This window comes from Diadema antillarum, unplaced genomic scaffold, assembly GCF_040938485.1.
Source record: "Diadema antillarum isolate AM-2024a unplaced genomic scaffold, OU_Dant_1.0 scf00000099, whole genome shotgun sequence".
Taxonomy (NCBI): domain Eukaryota; kingdom Metazoa; phylum Echinodermata; class Echinoidea; order Diadematoida; family Diadematidae; genus Diadema; species Diadema antillarum.
Genome location: NW_027270988.1, coordinates 2,712,162 through 2,736,953, shown reverse-complemented (window position 1 = coordinate 2,736,953; position 24,792 = coordinate 2,712,162). Strand labels below are relative to the sequence as shown.

The 24,792-nt window shown below is 37.1% G+C and overlaps 1 protein-coding gene across 1 annotated transcript; it reads left to right on the top strand.

Moving 5' to 3' along the window:
• The first annotated feature begins 1,547 nt into the window (after nt 1-1,547).
• Nucleotides 1,548-23,692, top strand: LOC139718781 (uncharacterized). The gene is made up of 3 exons (XM_071630246.1): nt 1,548-1,797; nt 5,524-5,706; nt 23,504-23,692. The coding sequence occupies exons 1-3, from the start codon at nt 1,675-1,677 to the stop codon at nt 23,690-23,692; spliced, it is 495 nt and encodes a 164-aa protein (XP_071486347.1). The 5' UTR covers nt 1,548-1,674.
• The last annotated feature ends 1,100 nt before the right edge of the window (nt 23,693-24,792 follow it).

Below are 24,792 nucleotides of genomic sequence, written 5' to 3'. Positions count from 1 at the left end.
GGCTACTACTAAAACACTGATCAATTCAGTGCTTATTTACGTCGATGTAGGGCAATTTGTCAATCAGTTGCAATGGAAACATCTCGACGGAAGAATTTCATGAATTTAAATAACAAAGCAGTACCCGCTGCATGCTATAAGGATTAGAACCAACACTTGCTGTCGGGCGAAAGCTCGGTGGTCTAGTGGAGATGACGCCTGTCCGGTGATCAGGAGGTCGTAGGTTCGAATCCTGCTCGAGTATGTACGCCCATGATTTTTTATCATGGCTACTACTAAAACACTGATCAATTCAGTGCTTATTTACGTCGATGTAGGGCAATTTGTCAATCAGTTGCAATGGAAACATCTCGACGGAAGAATTTCATGAATTTAAATAACAAAGCAGTACCCGCTGCATGCTATAAGGATTAGAACCAACACTTGCTGTCGGGCGAAAGCTCGGTGGTCTAGTGGAGATGACGCCTGTCCGGTGATCAGGAGGTCGTAGGTTCGAATCCTGCTCGAGTATGTACGCCCATGATTTTTTTATCATGGCTACTACTAAAACACTGATCAATTCAGTGCTTATTTACGTCGATGTAGGGCAATTTGTCAATCAGTTGCAATGGAAACATCTCGACGGAAGAATTTCATGAATTTAAATAACAAAGCAGTACCCGCTGCATGCTATAAGGATTAGAACCAACACTTGCTGTCGGGCGAAAGCTCGGTGGTCTAGCGGAGATGACGCCTGTCCGGTGATCAGGAGGTCGTAGGTTCGAATCCTGCTCGAGTATGTACGCCCGTGATTTTTTTTATCATGGCTACTACTAAAACACTGATCAATTCAGTGCTTATTTACGTCAATATAGGGCAATTTGTCAATCAGTTGCAACCTCAATATGGTTTTTTGTTGTTAGAATCTTTATTATTTTTTTATATTGTTGATCTTTACAGCAGAAACCTTTTCATTAGCATTATTCGTTGAACTCCTTTAATTGTTTATCATCGTCCCTCAATTTTTATTTACTACGCAATCTACCACTCGGGTAAGCATGTTTATGTATCTGTCTGGTCTATGTGCCCGCCTGCAGCTTGAACGAAGTGTACGGAATTTAATGTTGAATACTCTGCACTGTACTTTGCATGTATTGTGTTTGTCCAGGTCTTCATAAATACTGCACCATTAAAACTTAAATTGCTCATAACATTGTTTCTACATTCATTTTTGTGTCTGACATCTTGTACGCTCCCAAAATATGAAAAATGTACTATGATTTCTAATAACAATAGGCCTTCGGCAGAGTTTATTTGAGTGATTTAGAACGTAATTGCTTAAAAACACAAGATTTTTCTTGAACCGCACTAGTGTATGGGAGTTTCCAAAAAGAAGTAAAACAATTGAATAAAGTATTGAATTGAAATTGAAACAGAAAAGTAACAGGAGATCGTGAAATAATTGAATAATTTGCGAACACGTTACAAGGCTTATCGTGATACTAGGCTTCAAAATCAACATTCTTTTTTGTGTAAAGATTTTCTGTTATTTACATGATTTATTGTTGATTTAAAAATTTGCTAAGATTTAAATGTGTTTACGTCATATTTGGATTTGTGTTCCCCTTTCTCCAGATTCAAGATCTAACGTTGACTTTAGGCAGGTTGGATGGCGGTTCTCAACATGAATCCTCGATGACGGGTGACTTGGCCCAATGGGTGTGCACTATGCCAAGACTCTCAAGCTTCAGTCTGACTTGTGACTACCTGGACGGTGATTTCCTCTCAAAAGCCATCGCCTTACAATCATCCTCTCAGGTATAATCACTCTGAATTATGTATGATTTTCATTTCTTTCAGTCGCTAAAGTTAAGTGTTTCTGAATAATGTTGTATTTTATGTTTCTTTCAGTTGATGATTGACTGGCAAATGCCGCGAAATACACTAACAATAAAACTTATTTCCTCTTGTTATAAAGTTGTTAATTGCCCACCCTAACCATAACCTTCATCTTAACCCTAACCCATCGTAAATGAGAAGTGTTCAGAGCCAGAGACTGAAGAAAACATTTTCTCATGGAGAAATATCACTGACATTCTGTTGTATTTTTTTTGTCTTTCTCTGTCCTCCCCTGTCAAAATCACTACCACATGCTTGCTTATGTGCCACGTTCGCACGTCCGACTCAGTCGACGGCGCACAGTGGACTAGAATGAGCTCAAAGTGCGCCAAAATTATATTCCATGGTTTCTTTTTACCCAAATTTGGTGTCATGGGGTAATTGGGGGCTTAGAATTGATATAATATATATATGAACATAATTTCAAACTCATATGATGTCACTGTGATGCTGATTTTTCATTGGCTACCAAAAATCTGTCTGTAAATGACGATTAAAGAAATGCAAATCTTGGGCTGTTATTTTTTTTCTTTAAGATTAATTTATCTTTTCACATTCACTGACACTGCTTGTATACGACCATTGAATACAAGATGCTTACATGTCACAGAAAGTGTATGAACACTCGGGTTTCGTTAAAAGAATCGAATTCATGCTGAAAGTTCCATACTACACACGTACTGCAAAATATGATACTGTTGTCCGTATAAATTAGTTAGAATATAAGTTTATGATGTACGCTCTACTTTTGGGTGAATTTCTTCACTCTATTCTAGCAGGACATAAATGTGTGATATAAAATCAATCTCTGATACAGTTCGTATCTCTTTACTCCATAACCTTAGGCCTATGCCATATTAATTCATACAAGCGCAAAACTCGAAAAACCATTTTGTCTAATTTTACTGGAAAGATGATAAATTGTGAAGTCAGTAATCAGGAAAATGAAAGGTTGTGACTTAGCAATTAAGAATGAGTCTGCCGTGTATGAAAGTTTACTCGCAAAAGCTATAATAATTTTTTTTTTTGAAAGAAAAATCTGTCGGAATCACTATCATAATTATGGAATTATAAATTCATCTCCGTTCCACAAGGACTTTTTTTTCTCATCAGTCAGTCATCGGAAGCACAGTTCTTTGCTTCTAGCAACCCACAAAGTGAATGGGATCACAGTCTGATGAATCCGACTTGTATTGGTCGCCTATCAGGTGATGTCAGACAGGTCGGGCATGATCCGATGAGGCAAGATCGTCCGATGAGGATCACGCGAGCAATGTCTGACACTAACCTGATAGTCGATCGACGCAGTCGGATTCATCAGACTGCGATCGGCCGGAAAGCAACAGACTTTGATTCCAACGAGTAACCGATGAGAATAAAATCTCTTTGTTTTAGTGTATAACGTTCTATCTGTATATGTCAAGAGTAGGATCGAAGTATTTAGGTGTCCATACAGTATGTATCGCAGAGGGAATAGCTATGTTTACAGTATAGTGGCTATGACAACATGGACAATATGGCTATGGCCTTGGCTATGTGCAATTACGTATTCTTTTATCTTCGGAAGAGGGGTCTTTTAGGTGCCGGACTAGCCCTATACATGTATTTTATAACTCTGTTTACCTCTTATTCAGTGTTAATCATATTATGATAATTATGATACACTCCGTGTACAGTATCCTCTTAACTCTTAAAGAACTGACAATTCCTTTCATAATGGACTATTATTTTCCAGAAAGTACAGCAATACTTCAGTGAACATTGACCTCGTTAAAACTACGTAATTATGTATTATGTTTAAAAACAATAAACAAATAATGGTTAAGCATAAAGGTATTAAAAATTGGACTGGAGGTTTCGGGCGGTTTAGGGCGTAATCTAATGGTGAATTCATGCGATTTACTTTTCTAATGGCTTAAAAACTTAGATTTTGCTCCACAACCTCAATATGTTCTTCTGTCGAAATGTTTCCATTGGAACTGATTGACAAATTGCCCTACATCGACGTAAATAAGCACTGAATTGATCAGTGTTTTAGTAGTAGCCATGATAAAAAATCATGGGCGTACATACTCGAGCAGGATTCGAACCTACGACCTCCTGATCACCGGACAGGCGTCATGAATTTCATGAATTTAAATAACAAAGCAGTACCCGCTGCATGCTATAAGGATTAGGACCAACACTTGCTGTCGGGCGAAAGCTCGGTGGTCTAGTGGAGATGACGCCTGTCCGGTGATCAGGAGGTCGTAGGTTCGAATCCTGCTCGAGTATGTACGCCCATGATTTTTTATCATGGCTACTACTAAAACACTGATCAATTCAGTGCTTATTTACGTCGATGTAGGGCAATTTGTCAATCAGTTGCAATGGAAACATCTCGACGGAAGAATTTCATGAATTTAAATAACAAAGCAGTACCCGCTGCATGCTATAAGGATTAGAACCAACACTTGCTGTCGGGCGAAAGCTCGGTGGTCTAGTGGAGATGACGCCTGTCCGGTGATCAGGAGGTCGTAGGTTCGAATCCTGCTCGAGTATGTACGCCCATGATTTTTTATCATGGCTACTACTAAAACACTGATCAATTCAGTGCTTATTTACGTCGATGTAGGGCAATTTGTCAATCAGTTGCAATGGAAACATCTCGACGGAAGAATTTCATGAATTTAAATAACAAAGCAGTACCCGCTGCATGCTATAAGGATTAGAACCAACACTTGCTGTCGGGCGAAAGCTCGGTGGTCTAGTGGAGATGACGCCTGTCCGGTGATCAGGAGGTCGTAGGTTCGAATCCTGCTCGAGTATGTACGCCCATGATTTTTTTTTATCATGGCTACTACTAAAACACTGATCAATTCAGTGCTTATTTACGTCAATGTAGGGCAATTTGTCAATCAGTTGCAACCTCAATATGGTTTTTTGTTGTTAGAATCTTTATTATTTTTTTTATATTGTTGATCTTTACAGCAGAAACCTTTTCATTAGCATTATTCGTTGAACTCCTTTAATTGTTTATCATCGTCCCTCAATTTTTATTTACTACGCAATCTACCACTCGGGTAAGCATGTTTATGTATCTGTCTGGTCTATGTGCCCGCCTGCAGCTTGAACGAAGTGTACGGAATTTAATGTTGAATACTCTGCACTGTACTTTGCATGTATTGTGTTTGTCCAGGTCTTCATAAATACTGCACCATTAAAACTTAAATTGCTCATAACATTGTTTCTACATTCATTTTTGTGTCTGACATCTTGTACGCTCCCAAAATATGAAAAATGTACTATGATTTCTAATAACAATAGGCCTTCGGCAGAGTTTATTTGAGTGATTTAGAACGTAATTGCTTAAAAACACGAGATTTTTCTTGAACCGCACTAGTGTATGGGAGTTTCCAAAAAGAAGTAAAACAATTGAATAAAGTATTGAATTGAAATTGAAACAGAAAAGTAACAGGAGATCGTGAAATAATTGAATAATTTGCGAACACGTTACAAGGCTTATCGTGATACTAGGCTTCAAAATCAACATTCTTTTTCGTGTAAAGATTTTCTGTTATTTACATGATTTATTGTTGATTTAAAAAATTGCTAAGATTTAAATGTGTTTACGTCATATTTGGATTTGTGTTCCCCTTTCTCCAGATTCAAGATCTAACGTTGACTTTAGGCAGGTTGGATGGCGGTTCTCAACATGAATCCTCGATGACGGGTGACTTGGCCCAATGGGTGTGCACTATGCCAAGACTCTCAAGCTTCAGTCTGACTTGTGACTACCTGGACGGTGATTTCCTCTCAAAAGCCATCGCCTTACAATCATCCTCTCAGGTATAATCACTCTGAATTATGTATGATTTTCATTTCTTTCAGTCGCTAAAGTTAAGTGTTTCTGAATAATGTTGTATTTTATGTTTCTTTCAGTTGATGATTGACTGGCAAATGCCGCGAAATACACTAACAATAAAACTTATTTCCTCTTGTTATAAAGTTGTTAATTGCCCACCCTAACCATAACCTTCATCTTAACCCTAACCCATCGTAAATGAGAAGTGTTCAGAGCCAGAGACTGAAGAAAACATTTTCTCATGGAGAAATATCACTGACATTCTGTTGTATTTTTTTTTGTCTTTCTCTGTCCTCCCCTGTCAAAATCACTACCACATGCTTGCTTATGTGCCACGTTCGCACGTCCGACTCAGTCGACGGCGCACAGTGGACTAGAATGAGCTCAAAGTGCGCCAAAATTATATTCCATGGTTTCTTTTTACCCAAATTTGGTGTCATGGGGTAATTGGGGGCTTAGAATTGATATAATATATATATGAACATAATTTCAAACTCATATGATGTCACTGTGATGCTGATTTTTCATTGGCTACCAAAAATCTGTCTGTAAATGACGATTAAAGAAATGCAAATCTTGGGCTGTTATTTTTTTTCTTTAAGATTAATTTATCTTTTCACATTCACTGACACTGCTTGTATACGACCATTGAATACAAGATGCTTACATGTCACAGAAAGTGTATGAACACTCGGGTTTCGTTAAAAGAATCGAATTCATGCTGAAAGTTCCATACTACACACGTACTGCAAAATATGATACTGTTGTCCGTATAAATTAGTTAGAATATAAGTTTATGATGTACGCTCTACTTTTGGGTGAATTTCTTCACTCTATTCTAGCAGGACATAAATGTGTGATATAAAATCAATCTCTGATACAGTTCGTATCTCTTTACTCCATAACCTTAGGCCTATGCCATATTAATTCATACAAGCGCAAAACTCGAAAAACCATTTTGTCTAATTTTACTGGAAAGATGATAAATTGTGAAGTCAGTAATCAGGAAAATGAAAGGTTGTGACTTAGCAATTAAGAATGAGTCTGCCGTGTATGAAAGTTTACTCGCAAAAGCTATAATAATTTTTTTTTTGAAAGAAAAATCTATCGGAATCACTATCATAATTATGGAATTATAAATTCATCTCCGTTCCACAAGGACTTTTTTTCTCATCAGTCAGTCATCGGAAGCACAGTTCTTTGCTTCTAGCAACCCACAAAGTGAATGGGATCACAGTCTGATGAATCCGACTTGTATTGGTCGCCTATCAGGTGATGTCAGACAGGTCGGGCATGATCCGATGAGGCAAGATCGTCCGATGAGGATCACGCGAGCAATGTCTGACACTAACCTGATAGTCGATCGACGCAGTCGGATTCATCAGACTGCGATCGGCCGGAAAGCAACAGACTTTGATTCCAACGAGTAACCGATGAGAATAAAATCTCTTTGTTTTAGTGTATAACGTTCTATCTGTATATGTCAAGAGTAGGATCGAAGTATTTAGGTGTCCATACAGTATGTATCGCAGAGGGAATAGCTATGTTTACAGTATAGTAGATGGCTATGACAATATGGACAATATGGCTATGGCCTTGGCTATGTGCAATTACGTATTCTTTTATCTTCGGAAGAGGGGTCTTTTAGGTGCCGGACTAGCCCTATACATGTATTTTATAACTCTGTTTACCTCTTATTCAGTGTTAATCATATTATGATAATTATGATACACTCCGTGTAGAGTATCCTGTTAACTCTTAAAGAACTGACAATTCCTTACATAATGGACTATTATTCTTCAGAAAGTACAGCGATACTACAAAGAAATTCTAATATACTTTCAATGAACTTTGACCTCGTTAAAACTACGTAATTATATATTATGTATAAAAACAATAAACAAATGAAGAGATTGTTGGCAAAAACCGATAAGTCCATTTTTGAAGATTTTGAAGAGAGGTCTCTGTCATAAAGTACAAAATAATACCTTTTAAATTATATATTGGTCACTACATATAAAGGTACAGTTTTGAAGTTGTGGTCAAAAGAAGCAAAAATCTTCTTATCATTCTCTTTATTTTTCTTGACCTTTAATCGCAAATATCTCCAATTTGCAATTGAGTATATGAATATAAGAACGACCCAAGTCCAATTTTTGGCCAAATTTAGTTTGACATGGGAAATTGTAGCTTATGCATGGACTCATCTTGTGTATAAATGATAAATCCTAATTACCCCCGGAAGTGCCTGAAATAAATGAGTTAAATCTTATATGAATGTAAGAATGAAGGACTTGGGTCATTCTTACATTCATATTATAGCGCCCTCTCTCGTCCTTCTCTCATCTCTATAGCAGAATATCATGTATATGAATCAAAGAACGACCCAAGTCCATATGAATCAAAGAACGACCCAAGTCCATCACACAAAATGGCCTCTCCACAATTAATGTTAATGTTAATTATCATAATAATATATGTTCTAATTTGTATAGGCCTATACAATGTTGCCATCCCATCACAGTTAAATAGAATATTATTGGACAAACAAAAAAGATGTGAAGTTTTTGTTTTGTTTACTCGAAATGGTCTTCCATGGACTTGGGTCGTTCTTATATTCATATACTCAATTTTGGACTTATCGGTTTTTGCGAACAAACTCTTCAAATGGTTAAGCATAAAAGTATTCAAAATGGGACTATGGAGGTTTCGGGCGGTTTAGGGCGTAATCTGACGGCGAATTCATGCGATTTATTTTACTAATGGCGTAAAAAATTAGATTTTGCTCCACAACGTCAAAATGTTTTTTTTTTTTGTTAGATAGAATCTGTTTTCTTTATATTGTTGATCTTTACAGCAGAAACCTTTTCATTAGCATTATTCGTTGAACTCCTTTAGTTGTTTATCATCGTTCCTCACTTTTTTTTTTACTACGCAATCTACCACTCGGGTAAGCATGTTTATGTATCTGTCTGGTCTATGTGCCCGCCTGCAGCTTGAACGTGGTGTACGGGATTTAATGTTGAATACCCTGCACTCTACTCTGCATGTATTGTGTTTGTCCAGCTCTTCATAAATACTGCACCATTAAAACTTAAATTGTTTATAACATTGTTTCTACATTCATTTTTTTCTGACATCTTGCACGCTCCCCAAATGTGAAAAATGTACTATGATTTCTCATATCAATAGGCCTTCGGCAGAGTTTATTTGAGTGATTTAGAACGTGTAATTGCTTAAAAACACAAGATTTTTCTTGAACCGCACTAGTGTATGGGAGCTTCCGAAAAGAAGTAAAACAATTGAATAAAGTATTGAATTGAAATTGAAACAGAAAGGTAACAGGAGATCGTGAAATAATTGAATAATTTGCGAACACATTACGAGGCTTATCGTGATACTAGGCTTCAAAATCAACATTCTTTTTGGTGTAAAGATGTTCTATTATTTACATGATTTCCAGTCGAGCATATCGATTTATTAATCTCGCCATTCATTACAATAAAATTTAGATGATTGACTATCTGAGGCTGTGGCTGGCCTGAGTGCTACTTTCTCTCTGATGATAACGTAATCGACATTCGCAATACTGCAAAGTCTCGTTGTCATCATCCTCAACCTGTCAACACTTGCCATCATCAATGGTTGTGGATAGTAGGCCTGGTCACTCTCCAGAATTCAAGGAGGCAATGAAATCCATCTTCAACCCTTTTATAACATTCCCATTCGGGACCAATCGCACCTTAGAACTTTCGTTTATCGATTTTCTTTGTTCAGTTTCATGCCAGAATGGCTTACTGGTCTTGCGTTCATCTGCCAGCTCTTCTTTACAATCGTTAATTTTTATTAAAACTAACTTTAACATCTAATGCAATATTGCTCATTAAAAAACAAAATCCTATTTACTATTTTATACGGAAAGTATCTCAAACTTACCTCGTGTTTTAACTTGTTTATTCTGTGTCTTTTTTCTACAGATTCAAACACTGAAGATATATTTTGATAGATTCGAAGACGGTTCTCAACGTCAATCCTTAGTATGGCGGGATTTGACACAATGGGTATTCACCATGCCAAGTCTTTCGAGCTTCAGTATGGCATGCCCCTACCTGGACTCAACTTTCCTCGCAAAAGCCGCCGCCTCAGCATCAGCTTGTCAGGTATACTACCTTGGACTGTGTTTGCTTTGAATGTCACAGTTTATGTGAATAATCATGTACTGATTAGTCGCTATTTCTGGTTAGTTTAAAGTTGCACTCAATGATTTAATGTGAGGACTCAAAGAAGGTGAAACGGTAAACCATGTCAATCTTATCAATATTATATATATATATATATATATATATTATAAATCAATATGCGTAACTTTGGGATCATAAAATGGATGTAAAAACTACGTGTTTTCAGCACTTGTTAAACTGTTTCATTTTTGTTGATTTTTTTAGGGTAGTAAGATGAGGTATATCTTTATAGAGGCCCCGTTTTGATTTCTTGAATATCCTTTCACCACTCTTCACTTCAAACTCTCAATTTTCAACTTTTGAAAGTAGAATGCTGCTACTTTGAAAGTTCGCATTGATCATGGATAGAATGTGTTCATGAACCATGCTCAATGTCAGCTTAATCTGATAATCCCTTCATTGTTGTTGTTCCTTTGGTTTACATCCTGGTTTTTTTTTTCTTTTTTTTTACCCTTTTTTTGCACAGCTAGAGCGGGTTTCTAAGGACTAAATGCTTGAATAGACCCCATACATGTCATACTTTAAGAGCCCATTTTCGCACTTCATACTTTTCCAGAGTGTGTGCCTCCTTCCCACTGTTTAGATTATGAGAGTCCATCTGAATTGAGTTATACACTATTTTGAAGCTTACAATCTGCTCTTTCAGGATCTAACCTCAATTAGAAATCCATACCTGGCGCCCCTCTCTTGGTGTTGTCACATATGTTTCAACCAGCATGATGAAATGGGATGTTTGAGATGCTAAATTCTTTTTGAGTAATACTAAGCCAAACCTGGTCTGTTAACTCAGTCTGTCTTTTTTTATTTAACGCTGATGTACCCGGCGATGGTGTGTCGTCGTATCTTGCCAAAGAAAAGATGTAAAAAGATATATATATATATATATATATATATATATATATATATATTGTTTTCGATTCAAATACTTTTCACATAGATTAAAGAACAATATTTTTACATACTATAGTATCATGAGGTAGTGGATATAAATTCGTTGTTCCTAGAACTGAAGTTCTTGACCAGTTTGTTCACCGGCTTTATGACTTTTTACAACTTTGATTTTTTTTTCCTGGTCATGTCTTGATTGTTGTCATTACTTTGTTATTGAACAGATTTGTTATTGACAAGATTCTTGGACATGATCATCGATTACGATTAGAGCTTCGTCTATAATTGCAATGTAAAGTCTAACGCCAAAAGCTCCTTGAACCATTAGATTAGGCGATAATCAGGCTCATTCATTGCACGCAATGCGATAGCGCTGTTATAGTGAGATGAATAGTATGTTGGAGTCCCGAGAGAAAGTGAATTTTAGTTTTATGAATTTTGTAGGTGAGAATTAAATTCTACTGGCGCATATATTATCAGAGGAATATTATCATATCTCGTTATGCAGGTGTAGAAAATTATCGAATCCGTTTACATACCACAATGTTTGTTGCAGGTTTCTGTTTTACATGTGTTGTTGTTGAATTACCTATCCCCAATTGATTACTGTTTTTATATCGAAATGAGCTGATCACATTTTACGCATGTTTTCCTTTTGCGTCTTTGTGTTTTAACATTGTTCGTTTCCCTACAGCTTGAATCAAACAGCTGGATGTTCAACATGCCAGGTTTTTCGATCTTCAGTGTACAATGCTCCTACCAGGACTCTAGTGTTTTCAAGCAAGCAGCCTCTTCAGCGTCATGCTGTCAGGTATGTCATCATGGACGACAAACTATTATGATTAACTACATTTTTTTTTTTTTTTACATCCACATGAGTCTGCTGCCACAGCAGAGTTTCTTGAGGTATTTTTCCGGAACAATAATCATTCAATATCAATGCGTATATAATTACATATTAAGTCAGAACGGGGCTATATGTATTATATAATGTTTTTTAACATAATAATATTCATTAACCTGTCCCATACTGAATTCTGAAATCCCTATAGGCTCAGTACACAGGCCACCAGGTTCCCGTATGGAACCGGTTAAAATGCAAATATTGCCTTTAAAAAAAATGTAATCAAATGGGCACAATGTTGCATTGAATTGACAAGAGCACAGAAGGCATCTTATACCACTCGATTCTGTATATGAATAATAGAAATAGATTTCTGCTCGGAGTCCAAGAAACTATTGGTTAACATGAGTAGTTCTTTAGAAAACTCCCCGAAAGGAGTAGATTAAACAACTTTTTGCCCAAACGACTTTGTCAAGTCATAGGCAGATTTTATTTTGAAGAAGATATAAATCAAAATATCAAAATAAAAAATGCGTTGTCAGTAGTAGCGCGTCCAAGACATTGATGTTGTGCCCGGTCACACCATCAATCACCTCAAGATCTGCGTGATGACGACCTGTCATGGTGGCACCGACGAAGTCTGCAAACTACGCGAGGAACAGCCCGTCCATCGACTGGGACTGAATGATTCTTTCCGTTAACAGAAGGAATAATAGTTTGTAATACTCGTCTTGTTCATCTTTTCTCTCCTCTTCTTCTCCCTTTCTCTGCCTCTTTGTCTGTCGATTTTTATCCACGTTCCTATTTTCTATCTTTCATCTTTCTCTCTCTCTCTCTCTCTCTCTCTCCTCATCTGCGATCTTGCATTGTGACGTGTTTTCCCCCCGGCTTCTCAGTGTTCTTTTTTTTTGTGCGCTTCTTGTATTTTTTCTGCATTCTTTGTGTTCTTTGTGACGTCCTATTCTGTGCGCTACTAGTGTATGTGCACATTTTGTGTTGATTTATATCTTCTTGAAACTAAAATCTGCCAGTGACTTGACAAAGGCCTACGAGTTTAAGTTTGTTAAACTACTTCTTAATCAGAGTTAGCGCATTAATGTATATACACAAATACATACATATACAATACTCAATAAACTCAATGACCTCATTCCAAATGGACTCACCACGCGAGCAACAAGAATGAGGGGATTGTCATCCGATTAAGGTGAAATCGATCATTCGTTATGAACATATTTTGTCCATGATGCAGTGGCGAAATCATTCCTAGATTTATTGGAGTTGAAAGAGTAAATACATTTTCTTTTTTTAAGAAATGAAAAGCAATAACGTGTGGGGACTTAATAAGCACGATGAGACACGCGTAACCACAATATTCTACAAAGAAAGAGCGTTCAGGAAAAACTGCCAAAACACATTTTTATGGTTGTTTTATCATCCCAAACTTTAGCATTATCTAGAAGAATACTACCTCTTGCAGGAAATATGAAAAAGTCAAGATTGGCTAGGTTGACCAATTTCACCTATCTTCAGTCCTCCTCACACAAAGACAGTTTGTTGGTTTTGCAATGCATGGTCACATAATACATAATGCATGGTAACAAAAGTTTCCATTAAAAGCCTAGGCTTGAACGATACAGGACCGTCAGATAATACGTAAGATAACAAATGATAAATAAAACTACTAATAGATATAAACTATTTTCAAAGGAGTGAATGCCAAATGACATGAGATCAAATTGGGCGTAAGAAAAAGGATGACGAAGGAAAAGAGAAAGATAAAAAAAAATGAGACTACAACACGTGCCATCGTTGACACAAGCAAAGTGGATTCCATGATGTAAGAGTAATGATAAAATTCAACCATAGAGCTGTATCATACGTGCTAGAGTGTGGACCCGTCATACGCGCGCACGTTAAGGCTCTGTGATCGCATGGAGCCCGATCCGCCATTACTAAGAATGGCAAAACTTCAGTACAGTGCGAATCGCTTGTGTATTAGCAATGTACCGTTGCGTTGACAACCGGGGTTGACAACGCCGGATTTGCTACTTTGCAAGACGTACACACGATGAAAATCAACGATTTGAGTGATAATTTGATAATCTCATTCACAAAACCACGCGTTACGCAATATAATTGCTATTCTTAATGTAAATTAAAGCTAGATAATTATCTCCTCAGTAGTGCATCAATTTTCATACGCTGAGCGCTGATTGTTCATCGCGGACATTCAAGTGCAGCTACGCAGCTAATTAGCTCTGATTGATCGAGTGGTGAACGCGACTTGGAGATATTTTGTAACCCCGGGGGCGGGAATCAGTGGCATAACTAGGATTTTTCCAGTATTATAGGGGGTATTGGGGGCCTCGCAATTTTGTAGGGGGCACCCTGAACTGCTACTGTGATTATTTTTTATTCAGCATATTTTTTTTTCAGGGGGTGGGGGTGGGAGGCACATGGTGGCATACAATGTTTTTTTTTTTTTTTTTTTGGGGGGGGAGGGGGGGGGGGGGGGGGGCAGGTCCCCCATACCTACAGCCCTGGGGACACTGCCATTACAAGTCCTGTATAAACAATGCGTGTAAAAGGGGTTGTTTTTCACGGACGGGCGATGTACGCGCGTATAGTGAAAAGGGTAGCAAAATCGCTGACATCAGAGGAAAAGACCATACTTTTACAGAAGTAGCTAGGCTACTTGAAAAAAGGTAGCTTCAGAGTGATATTAGTGTATTTTGAGATCAAAGGATCATTACTTTTACACACACACACACACACACGCGCGCGCGCGCGCGCACGGGTGACACAGACACACACACACATACCTAACAAATATAAATACACACAGACACATCCATAACACATCCATAACAAACACAAGTAGGCCTACACACACACATATACATCCATAACAAACACAAATACACACACACACACACACACACTTACTGAAGGCCCCACCTCAACCTTAATTAGTTGTTGTTGTTGTTGTTTTATAGAAAGAAAGAAGAGAGAGAACAATGGGGCCCTATACAAATAATTTGCCCCAGACAGCACTTAACATAAAACAGACAATATAGATCTTATTTAAACAAAATATAAACAAAATTATGAAATATATAATTATGTATGTACCAAGTCTCCATGAGGGAGCTCATATCGTCTCCACGGGGGAGTTGATATTGTCTCCACAAAGGAGCTAATTGGGTCTCCACGAGGGAGCTCATATGATATTTATGAATACCTCAAATTCTTTAGTTAAGCAAACTCAAATTACTATACAATACACGCGCGCGTGTACCGCACATTAACTCACCTATGTGCACGTACACTTACACACATATCCATCTCCAACCACGCACACACTTACTAATATCAGAGGTCAACCCAAAATAATACACAGTATTTAAAGAAAACGCACACACAATGATGTAAATTACAGAATAGGGAACAGCATTATAACTGTATCATTGTTTTCAGAGAAAAAAAAATATATATATACTATATTCAGTGTTTATATGAATATCATTATTTCGACAGAAGGGAAAAAAATATATACAGTGTTTATATCATAGAGCTCTGAGCATCACATCAATGATTCGTGAAAAATCCAGAGGCGTTGATACAGCAAAGTCGTTTGCAACAAACAACGGATAAATGATGTACAAATATAATCGAGGTTTCTGTATGACGTAAGAGTATACCTGCGGGCTTCAAGGCCAAAAAAAAAAAAGGTAGAAATTTAGAGCCAGAAAGTGGGAGTCATAAAATCTTCAAATAAATTTAAACCACAAGTTTATGAATATTGAATAAGTGCAGGCGACTCATACGAGAGGGGATTTACAGAAATTAGAGTTGTTCTCACTATACAAAAAAAATAATAATAAAAATATATCATTTACAAATATAATATGGACGAAGAAATCCCCTGTTCTTGCGAAGGAAATGCAAGCAAGGAACTCAAGACAATAATATATGTACATGTATATGTTTTACATAGTAAAGACAAATTGAGGGAGATGCCGAGATCTGCAGCAGCGAGTGACTCCAAAAACCTGATTGCTGCAGATTCCGGCACCTCGGCGAGGTGAAAGGTGGAGGCCTCGACGTGACGGGTGACAAGGCTCGGCTTGATCTCGCAGGTCCGGAGAACGAAGTCCGCTGCGGATGTCGTGAAGGCCTACTACGCTGAGGATAGGAGAGAGTGAAAGTCCTTCCCCTGTGTACATGGGGAGGGGAAAACGAGACTAAATAAAACATAAGTGAGATTAATCACAATCACAAAATTTAATTATACAATGATTTGAATGGGACATAGTGAATATGCCTGCACACACACACAAACACACACACACACACACACACACACACACACACACACACACAAAAGTCCTGAACATATCACACAAATGAATACATGTACTACAGAGAGTAATATATTCTATGCATTTAATCTTGTCATGGGATATTAATTCTCGAATTATTCGACATACATCATAAATGGCTGTTAGAAAAATCTGTAATACAAAATACAATAATTATTTAAAGCCCAAGTACGCACTGGCAATACCGTCTACATGCACAATTTTTGCAGATGCAGTGCGCGTGCATAATGCACTTGTCACTCTCACTTGCCACTCTTAGTAATGGCGGCGAGCTCTCCATGCGATCACAGCGATTTAGATGAGTACGCCCTCTAGCGATATGTAAATGCAGCTCTATGAATTCAACCTGGATTGAATATATTGCAAAGTATGTATTGTGTACATATATCCGTAAGAATGCAGAAGAGCGGACACAAAAGGATGAGAAAAAATGGTTCCAGCTCGTTATTCCGAAGGTTCGTTATTCCCAAGGCTCTTCAGTCCGAAGATTCGTTATTTCCAAGGTTCGTTATTCCGAGGATTTCATTTCCGGATTAGCAAATCTTTGGAATAACGAACATTTGAAATAACGCCACAAATGTTCGGATTAACCAAGTTTTTTTTTTTTCTTTTTTTTTCAGTTTCGGATTAACGAACCTCTAGGTATAGGAACTTTGTGTTTTTCAGTTCAATTTGTGTGTTTCGGATTAACGAACCCAAGCTTTTTTTCATTTTCGGGTAAACGAACCTCTACGTATAGGGACTTTGTGTGTTTCAGTTCAACAAACCTTCGGAATAACGAACCTTCGAAATATCGAAACATAACGAACAGCACCCGAAAAGATAGACGCAGTGATACGGTCTACGTAACAGGAATATTTGAGGGCTTGTATTTGACGGATTTTTTTTTCTCTAATATTGTTTGATGTTAAGATACATTGACTTAATGGAGATGATGAAACGAACCTAGTTCATCTGTATATGTGACCCTGCATCACAAAATACACAGAAAGTCACCAGACATGAATTTTTACTAAAGAGCATATTCTAAGAGAGCAGACTTTAAGCTTTAGAATTATGTATAACTCAAATCAAATCCTCTCTTCTAACCTATCTAAATATTGGAAAGAAAACACACACTCAGGAAAAGTGTGAACAAAGAAAAGAGGCTCCAAGTGCAGTGTCTATTCAAGCACTACAGTGTGTAAATCTTTACCAAGCAGTGCTGGCTGCGCAATGAATGGACAAAAAAAAAGAAACAGGATGTAAACTACCAGAGTAACAACAATAAAGGGATTATGAAATTTAATTGAAACTAAGACTACCTTATTGAAACATTCTGTTCGCAATTAATGCCGACTTTCAAAGCAGTAGCATCATCTTTTCAAAAGTTGAGAGTTGAAAGTGAAGAGTGTGTACAAGGTTCTCAAGCAATGAAAAGGGGACTCTAAAAACACACCTAATCACACTATTCTACCAAGAATGTTCAAGATAAACTGCTAAAAACACACTTTCCAGCAGGTTTTATGACTCCAAATTTTAGCATAATGTGGAAGAAGATTTGCTCTTTCAGAAAATATGAAAAAGTCAAGATCAGTTAGGTTGACAAATTTCACCTATTTTCAGTCCTCACACCAATTCAGTGTGTGCGACTTTTTGTTCGTTTTGTGGTGCATGGTCACATATGATCAAATTTCAATAGAAAATAGTAATGTGTATACACTTTATATTCCTTACAGAGTTCAAAATTTTTAGCTGTTATTATGGTGCTACGAAGAGAGTGCCAATACTTCGGCCCAACGTAAAGGAACAGTGTTCTGAGCCAGAGACCGAAGAAAATATTTTATGATAGTGAAATATCAATGACAGTCGGTTTTCTATCTCTCTCTCTCTCTCTCTCTTTCCTCCCTGTTAAAATTATTCCCATTGCCATGTAAGCTAAAATCGTATTTGTTTGATAGAGAGTTATATTCTTCAGACAAAAAAAAAAAATATTAAGTTGCAACGCTATCTTTTAGGCATCATTGCTATATAGTTTAGGAACAATCTAAAGCTAAATACATCGTTAAGGGCAGGACTGAAGAATTCAACTCCATCACATCTATGTATTCTCCAAATTCAATCTAAAGATTGGTGCTTTCTCCGTCAAATCCGCGTGACGAGCACATCGATGTACTAAACCACGCAGGTTGTTGCAAAGCAATTATAAGCAAGCACATCAATTGTGGTAACTGTTTCTACACGACAGAGCCACCGCCGGCACGTTTGATGCCAGTCACACCTACTCTGCGTGACTGCAACCTTCATTACCCACGCCGATGAAAATCGGCAGGGGGTTATGTAAAGGGTTCCGTATGTTTGTTTGTTTGTTTGTTTGTGTACAAGATAACAGAAGAACGGGTGAATGGATTTGCACGAAATATTCAGGGAATGTTTTGATAATGACAGGAAAGAATCGATTAGATTTTGGTGATAATCGGTAGACCCTTGCAAATTTTGTGTGACCTTGAAGTTTTTTGATCCCATGGTATAGTAACCACTCCGAACATTTCCCGTTTCTTTGCGATTTTCCGCTACCATACGAAAACATAACTCCTAAACGATCCGACTTTTCGCTGCTCAACAGTAATGTTCGTAAGAATTCCGAAATTTACGTTTATTTGAGGGACTATGTCCTTCTGGATTTATGAAAGTTCGCTCTCCGTCGTCACAAACTGGCCCGTATTTGGTGATTTTTCAAATTAGCATTGATTCTTTTTTTCGTTGGAGGAGCATCCCTCAATCATGGAAAATTTTTTCTCGGTCCCAGTCACACTGCACGATATGCGTGTTGAATGTCAATGCGTGTTCAAGGCGGCTAAAAATGCATCGCGCTCTACCCTGTTTTCGCAAAATTTCATCGGGGACGTTGCAGCGCACAGTGGGCCAGAATGAGCTCAAAGTGCGCCAAAATTATATTCCGTGGTTTCTGTCTACCCAAATTTGGTGTCTAAGGGTAATTGGGGGCGTAGAATTGATTGAACATAATTTCAAACTCATATGACGTCACTGTGATGCTGTTTTTTCATTGGCTACCAAAAGTCTGTCTGTAAATGACGAATAAAGCAATGCAAATCTTAGGCTGTTATTTTTTTTTCTTTAAAGATTAATCTATCTTTTCACATTCACTGACACTGCTTATATAGTACCATTGAATACACGATGCTTACATGTCATAGAAAGTGTATACACATTCGGGTTTCGTTAAAAGAATCGAATTTATGCTGAAAGTTCCATATTACACACGTACTGCAAAATGATACTGTTGTCCGTGTAAACTAGTTAGAATATAAGTTTATGATGTATACGCTGTACGTTTGGGTGAATTTATTCACTTTATTCTATTTCTAGCGGGATATAAATGTGCGATATAAAATCAATATCCGATTTAGTTCTTATCTCTCTACTTCATATATAACCTTAGGCCTATGCCATATCAATTCATACAAGCGCAAAAACCATTTTGTCTAATTTTGATGGAAAGATAACAAATTGTGAAGTCAGTAATCAGGAAAATGAAAGGTTATGACTTGGCAGCTAAGAATGTGTCTGCCGCGCATGAAAGTTTACTTGGAAAAGCTAAAATAAAAAGATTCTTTTTTTGAATGAAAAATTTATCGGAATCACTATCATATGAAATTATAAATTCATCCACGTTCCACAATGATTTATTTTTTTCTCATCAGTCGTCGGAAGCAAAGTTTTTTTTTTTTGCTTCCGACAACCCACAAAGTGTATGGAATCACAGTCTGATGAATCCGACTTGTATTGATCGCCTATCAGGTCAATGTCAGACATGTCAGGCATGATCCGATGAGGCAAGATCGTCCGATGAGGATCACGCGAGCAATGTCTGACATTGACCTGCAATCGGATTCACAAACTGCGATCCTATACACTTTGCTGAGCGGCCGGAAAGCAACAGACTTTGTTTCCAACGAGTAACCGATGAGAATAAAATCTCTGTGTTTTGGTGTATAACGTTCTATCTGCATATGTCAAGAGTAGGATCGAAGTATTTAGGTGTCCATGAAATATGTATCGCAGTGGGAATAGCTATGTTTACAGTAGTGGCTATGACAATTATGGACAATATGGCTATATGATTATGGCCTTGGCTATGTGCAATTATGTACTCTTTTATCTTCGGAGGAGGGGTCTTTTAGGTACCGGACTAGCCCTATACATGTATTTTATAACTCTTTTTGCCTCTTATTCAGTGATATTCATTTTTCTGTGCCTTTAACATGCGAGAAAAAAAATAAATAAAAAAATGCCGCCCTCATGCGGCCCCGTATGATATAACAGCATTCCTAAGCAGCTGCAAGGTCCAAAATAGACGTAATGTGTCGCGGAAAATCGGCTCTAACACAAAAAGTGGCAAAAGGTGGCAGCCAAATCTGGTATCAGCTTAAAGCTGAGACATCAGGAAATGTGGTGGTAATAGAATTTAGTTGGAAATCCGTGGCAATCTAAACTTTTCATTAGGGTATATTAAAAAGACAAATAATTAGCCTCTTTTCCAGGATATTTAGCGTAAAATATTCATGAACATTAAGTTTCTTTGCATTTTTATGGCATTCATAACGTAAAATGAACTCTGAGAAATATGTGGGAGAAATTACAGGTTGATATCTCAAAAAATACATGTTGAAATTACTTATTTATCAAAGAGGTAACAATTTGCTTTGAAACTCTTAAAATATTGTATTTTGCTACTTCAGGTAGGAAATATACCCCTTTAATGTACATACCTGATTTAAATATTTTAATGATATATTCTTCAAAGTATTGCCTCTCAAGAGCGCATGTCAAAAATTAAAAAATCCCAAGTGCCCAAAGTGCCTTTTGGCGCACTTTGGTATCTCTCTGGCCCACTGTGCAGCGCTCGTTGGTGACCGAATACTGGTGCAGTAGACATTTGCATTCAACCCTTGCATTGAATAATTGCCGTAGGGGTAATAATTGCCCAGGGGGTACGTAATTTTTTTTTTCTTTTGCGGTTTTGTGGATACCATCAAAGATCGTACACTCACACGACCTTTGATAACATCACACTCTTGGCTTGCTACAAACAAAATATGCCGCAAGAAAACGGCGTATTTCTCGATTTTTAGCGCTTTTTCGGCGACCCGTAGACCCTACTCATAAAATTTAATTCGCGCGCGCTTGGAAAAGATCTGATTCTGCGCTTTTGACGGTAGAATTGGGGTTTTTCGATGGATTTTTAGAGGAGACAAAAGGACTTTCCAGTTGTGAATGAGTGTTCCAGTATGTGAAATGATGTGATTTGCGTGTGATGTGACTTTATTTAGATCCAAAGATCGTACACTTCAGTGTACGATCTTTGGTAGAACTAAATGGCTGGTGATAAGTGATAGAGCCTACTGCGTAAGTGACCGAATTCTGGTAGGTGATCGAATGCACAGTATGTTCACCCCGACTCTGTAGCGCCGCTAAGGCGTGGGTCTGCCGCCTTTGACGACCCCTCTAGTTTTACAATTGTCGTCTATGGTAAATGAATAATTTACAGTCACTACATTGTCATATTCAAAATATGAATGAGCGGCTGTATTATGTACAATTGTTACTTTGTATTGTTTTGTATGAAAATAAAATCATTGAAATTGAATTTAATAACGAACAACTCACATTCAATCCCCTGACATTCATCAGCATCCTGTTCTGTTTTAAGTCTTGGCAATTTTTCTTTTTTCATGCATGCATGGAGAAATACAAGAAGGATATATTAATCTTTTGTTAATAAAAATCTTGTTTTAAAAAGATGCACCGATTTTCGGAGATCGACCGATGAGAACGTGTATAGGTAAACTTTGATCAGTTTGCCCGAAAGGACTTTTTTTTTAATTGTATTCTTGTTTATATCATCATTGATACTATTATGCTCATTTTTATTATCATTATGATTATGGTAATCTCAGTGAGCTGTTGCTCACGATTAGCTGCCGGCTTTGAAAGGACTGATAAATTATATGCTTTCAATGAAGAACATTGCCAAATTTATCCCCGTGACCATATCGAAAAAGAATGGTGTTGTTCAAATTCTTACACCTTTCTTTTTGAAAAGTTTACTTACAGTTTTATCACAAATATTATGATAATTATGATGCACTTCGTGTACAGTATCCTGTTAACTCTTAAAGAACTGACAATCCCTTACATAATGGACTATTATTCTCTAGAAAGTACAGCGATACTACAAAGTAATTCTAATATAGTTTCAATGAACTTTGACCTCCTAAAAATTACGTAATTATGTATTAGTTATAAAAACAATAAACAAATGAAGGGATTGTTGGCTTAAACCGATAAGTCCATTTTTGAAGATTTTGAAGTAAGGTCTCTGTCATAAAGTACAAAAATGATACCTTTCAAACTATATAAGGTATAGTTATGAAGTTATGGTCAAAAGAAGCACAAATCTTTTTATTGTTCTCTTTATTTTTCTTGACCTTTAATCGCAAATATCTCCAATTGGCAAATATGGACTTATCGGTTTTTGCGAACAAACTCTTTAAATGGTTAAGCATAAAAGTATTAAAAATATGACTGGAGGTTTAGGGCAGTTTAAGGCGTAATCTGATGGCGAATTCATGCGATTTACTTTACTAATGGCTTAAAGACTTAGATTTTGCTCCACAACCTCAATATGGTTTTTTGTTGTAGAATCCTTTTTTCTTTATATTGTTGATCTTAACAGCAGAAACTTTTTCATTAGCATCATTCGTTGAACTCCTTTAGTTGTTTATCATCGTCCCTCAATTTTTATTTACTACGCAATCTACCACTCGGGTAAGCATGTTTATGTATCTGTCTGGTCTATGTACCCGCCTGCAGCTTGAAGGTGGTGTACGGAATTTAATGTTGAATACTCTGCACTGTACTTTGCATGTATTATGTTTGTCAAGCTCTTCATAAACACTGCACCATTAAAACTTAAGTTGCTCATAACATTGTTTCTACATTCATTTTTTTTTTCTGACATCTTGTAAGCTCCCAAAATATGAAGAATGTACTATGATTTCTCATATCAATAGGCCTTTGGCAGAGTTTATTTGAGTGATTTAGAACGTGTAATTGCTTAAAAACAAAAGACTTTTCTTGAAACGCACTTGTGTATGGGAGTTTCCGAAAAGAAGTAAAACAATCAAATAAAGTATTGAATTGAAATTGAAACAGAAAAGTAACAGCAGATCGTGAAATAATTAAATAGTTTGCGAACACGTTACAAGTACGAGGCTTATCGTGATACTAGGCATCAAAATCAACATTCTTTTTCGTGTAAAGATGTTCTATTATTTACATGATTTATTGTTGATTTAAAAATTTGGTAAGATTGAAATGTGTTTACGCCATATTTGGATTTGGGTTCCCCTTTCTCCAGATCCAAGATCTAACGTTGACTTTAGGCAGGTGGTATGACGGTTCTCATCATCAATCCTCGAAGTGGGGTGACTTGGCCCAATGGGTGTGCACTATGCCAAGACTCTCAAGCTTCAGGCTGACTTGTCACTACCTAAACGGTGATTTCCTCTCAAAAGCCATCGCATTACAATCATCCTCTCAGGTATAATCCCTCTGAATTATGTATGATTTTCATTTCTTTCAGTCGCTAAAATGTGGTGTTTCTGAATAATGTTGTATTTTATGTTTCTTTCAGTTGATGAATAGACTGGCAAATGCCGCTAAATACACTAACAATAAAATTTATTTCCTCTTGTTATAAAGTTTTTAATTGTCCACTCTAACCATAACCTTTACCTTAACCCTAACCCATCGTAAATGAAAAGTGTTCAGTGCCAGAGACCGAAGAAAATATTTTCTTATAGACAGTCTGTTTTATTTTTTTTCTCTCTCTATCTCTCTGTCCTCCCCTGTCAAAATCATTCCCACATGCTTGCAATGTAAACTACAATATTATTTGCTTAACTCTTTATGTGCCACGTCCGCACGTCCGACTCAGGCGACGGCGTGTCAAATTTGCATATTCCGCCCAAACGCTCACGCCCACCTAAACCGATCGATAAATCGTCAAATGACTTTGCGATTCGGTTCCTCTTTTCTGTAGCTTACATTTTATGAGTTGATTGACTACCAAGCAGTGTTTCATACTGGATTTGCATGTAAATTCTAAGTATCTCTCACTGCTTTGTGTGCAAAAGTCGCACATTTACAGTAATGTAGCTAGTAGGTATTTGAAAGAAAAGCAATTATAGATTCGCCATAGAATTTACATCAATGCAATGCTGGAATTTTCTCTGCACGTTTGTCCGCTTTGTCCACAAAGCAACGGAAATCTTTAGACGTTATATAGATTTGAGAAACAGCATGTTTCCTGAACGCATGACTGCGTTGGTGTCTCAGAATAATGTGGCACACATGGGAAATGAAGAGTTGATAGAGAGTTATATTCTTCAGACAAAAAAAAAAATGGTACAATTTTCATCTAGGCATGGGTGTGTGGTTTAGGAATAATCTAAAACTAAATACACCGTTAAGGATAGGACTGAAGAATTTAACTGCATCACATTTATGCATTCTCCAAATTCAAGCTAAAGATTGGTGCTTTCTCCGTCAAATCCATGTGACAAGCACATCGATTAAATAAACCACGAAGATTGTTGCACTGCAATTATAAGCAAGCACATGAAGTGAGGTAACTGTTACCACACG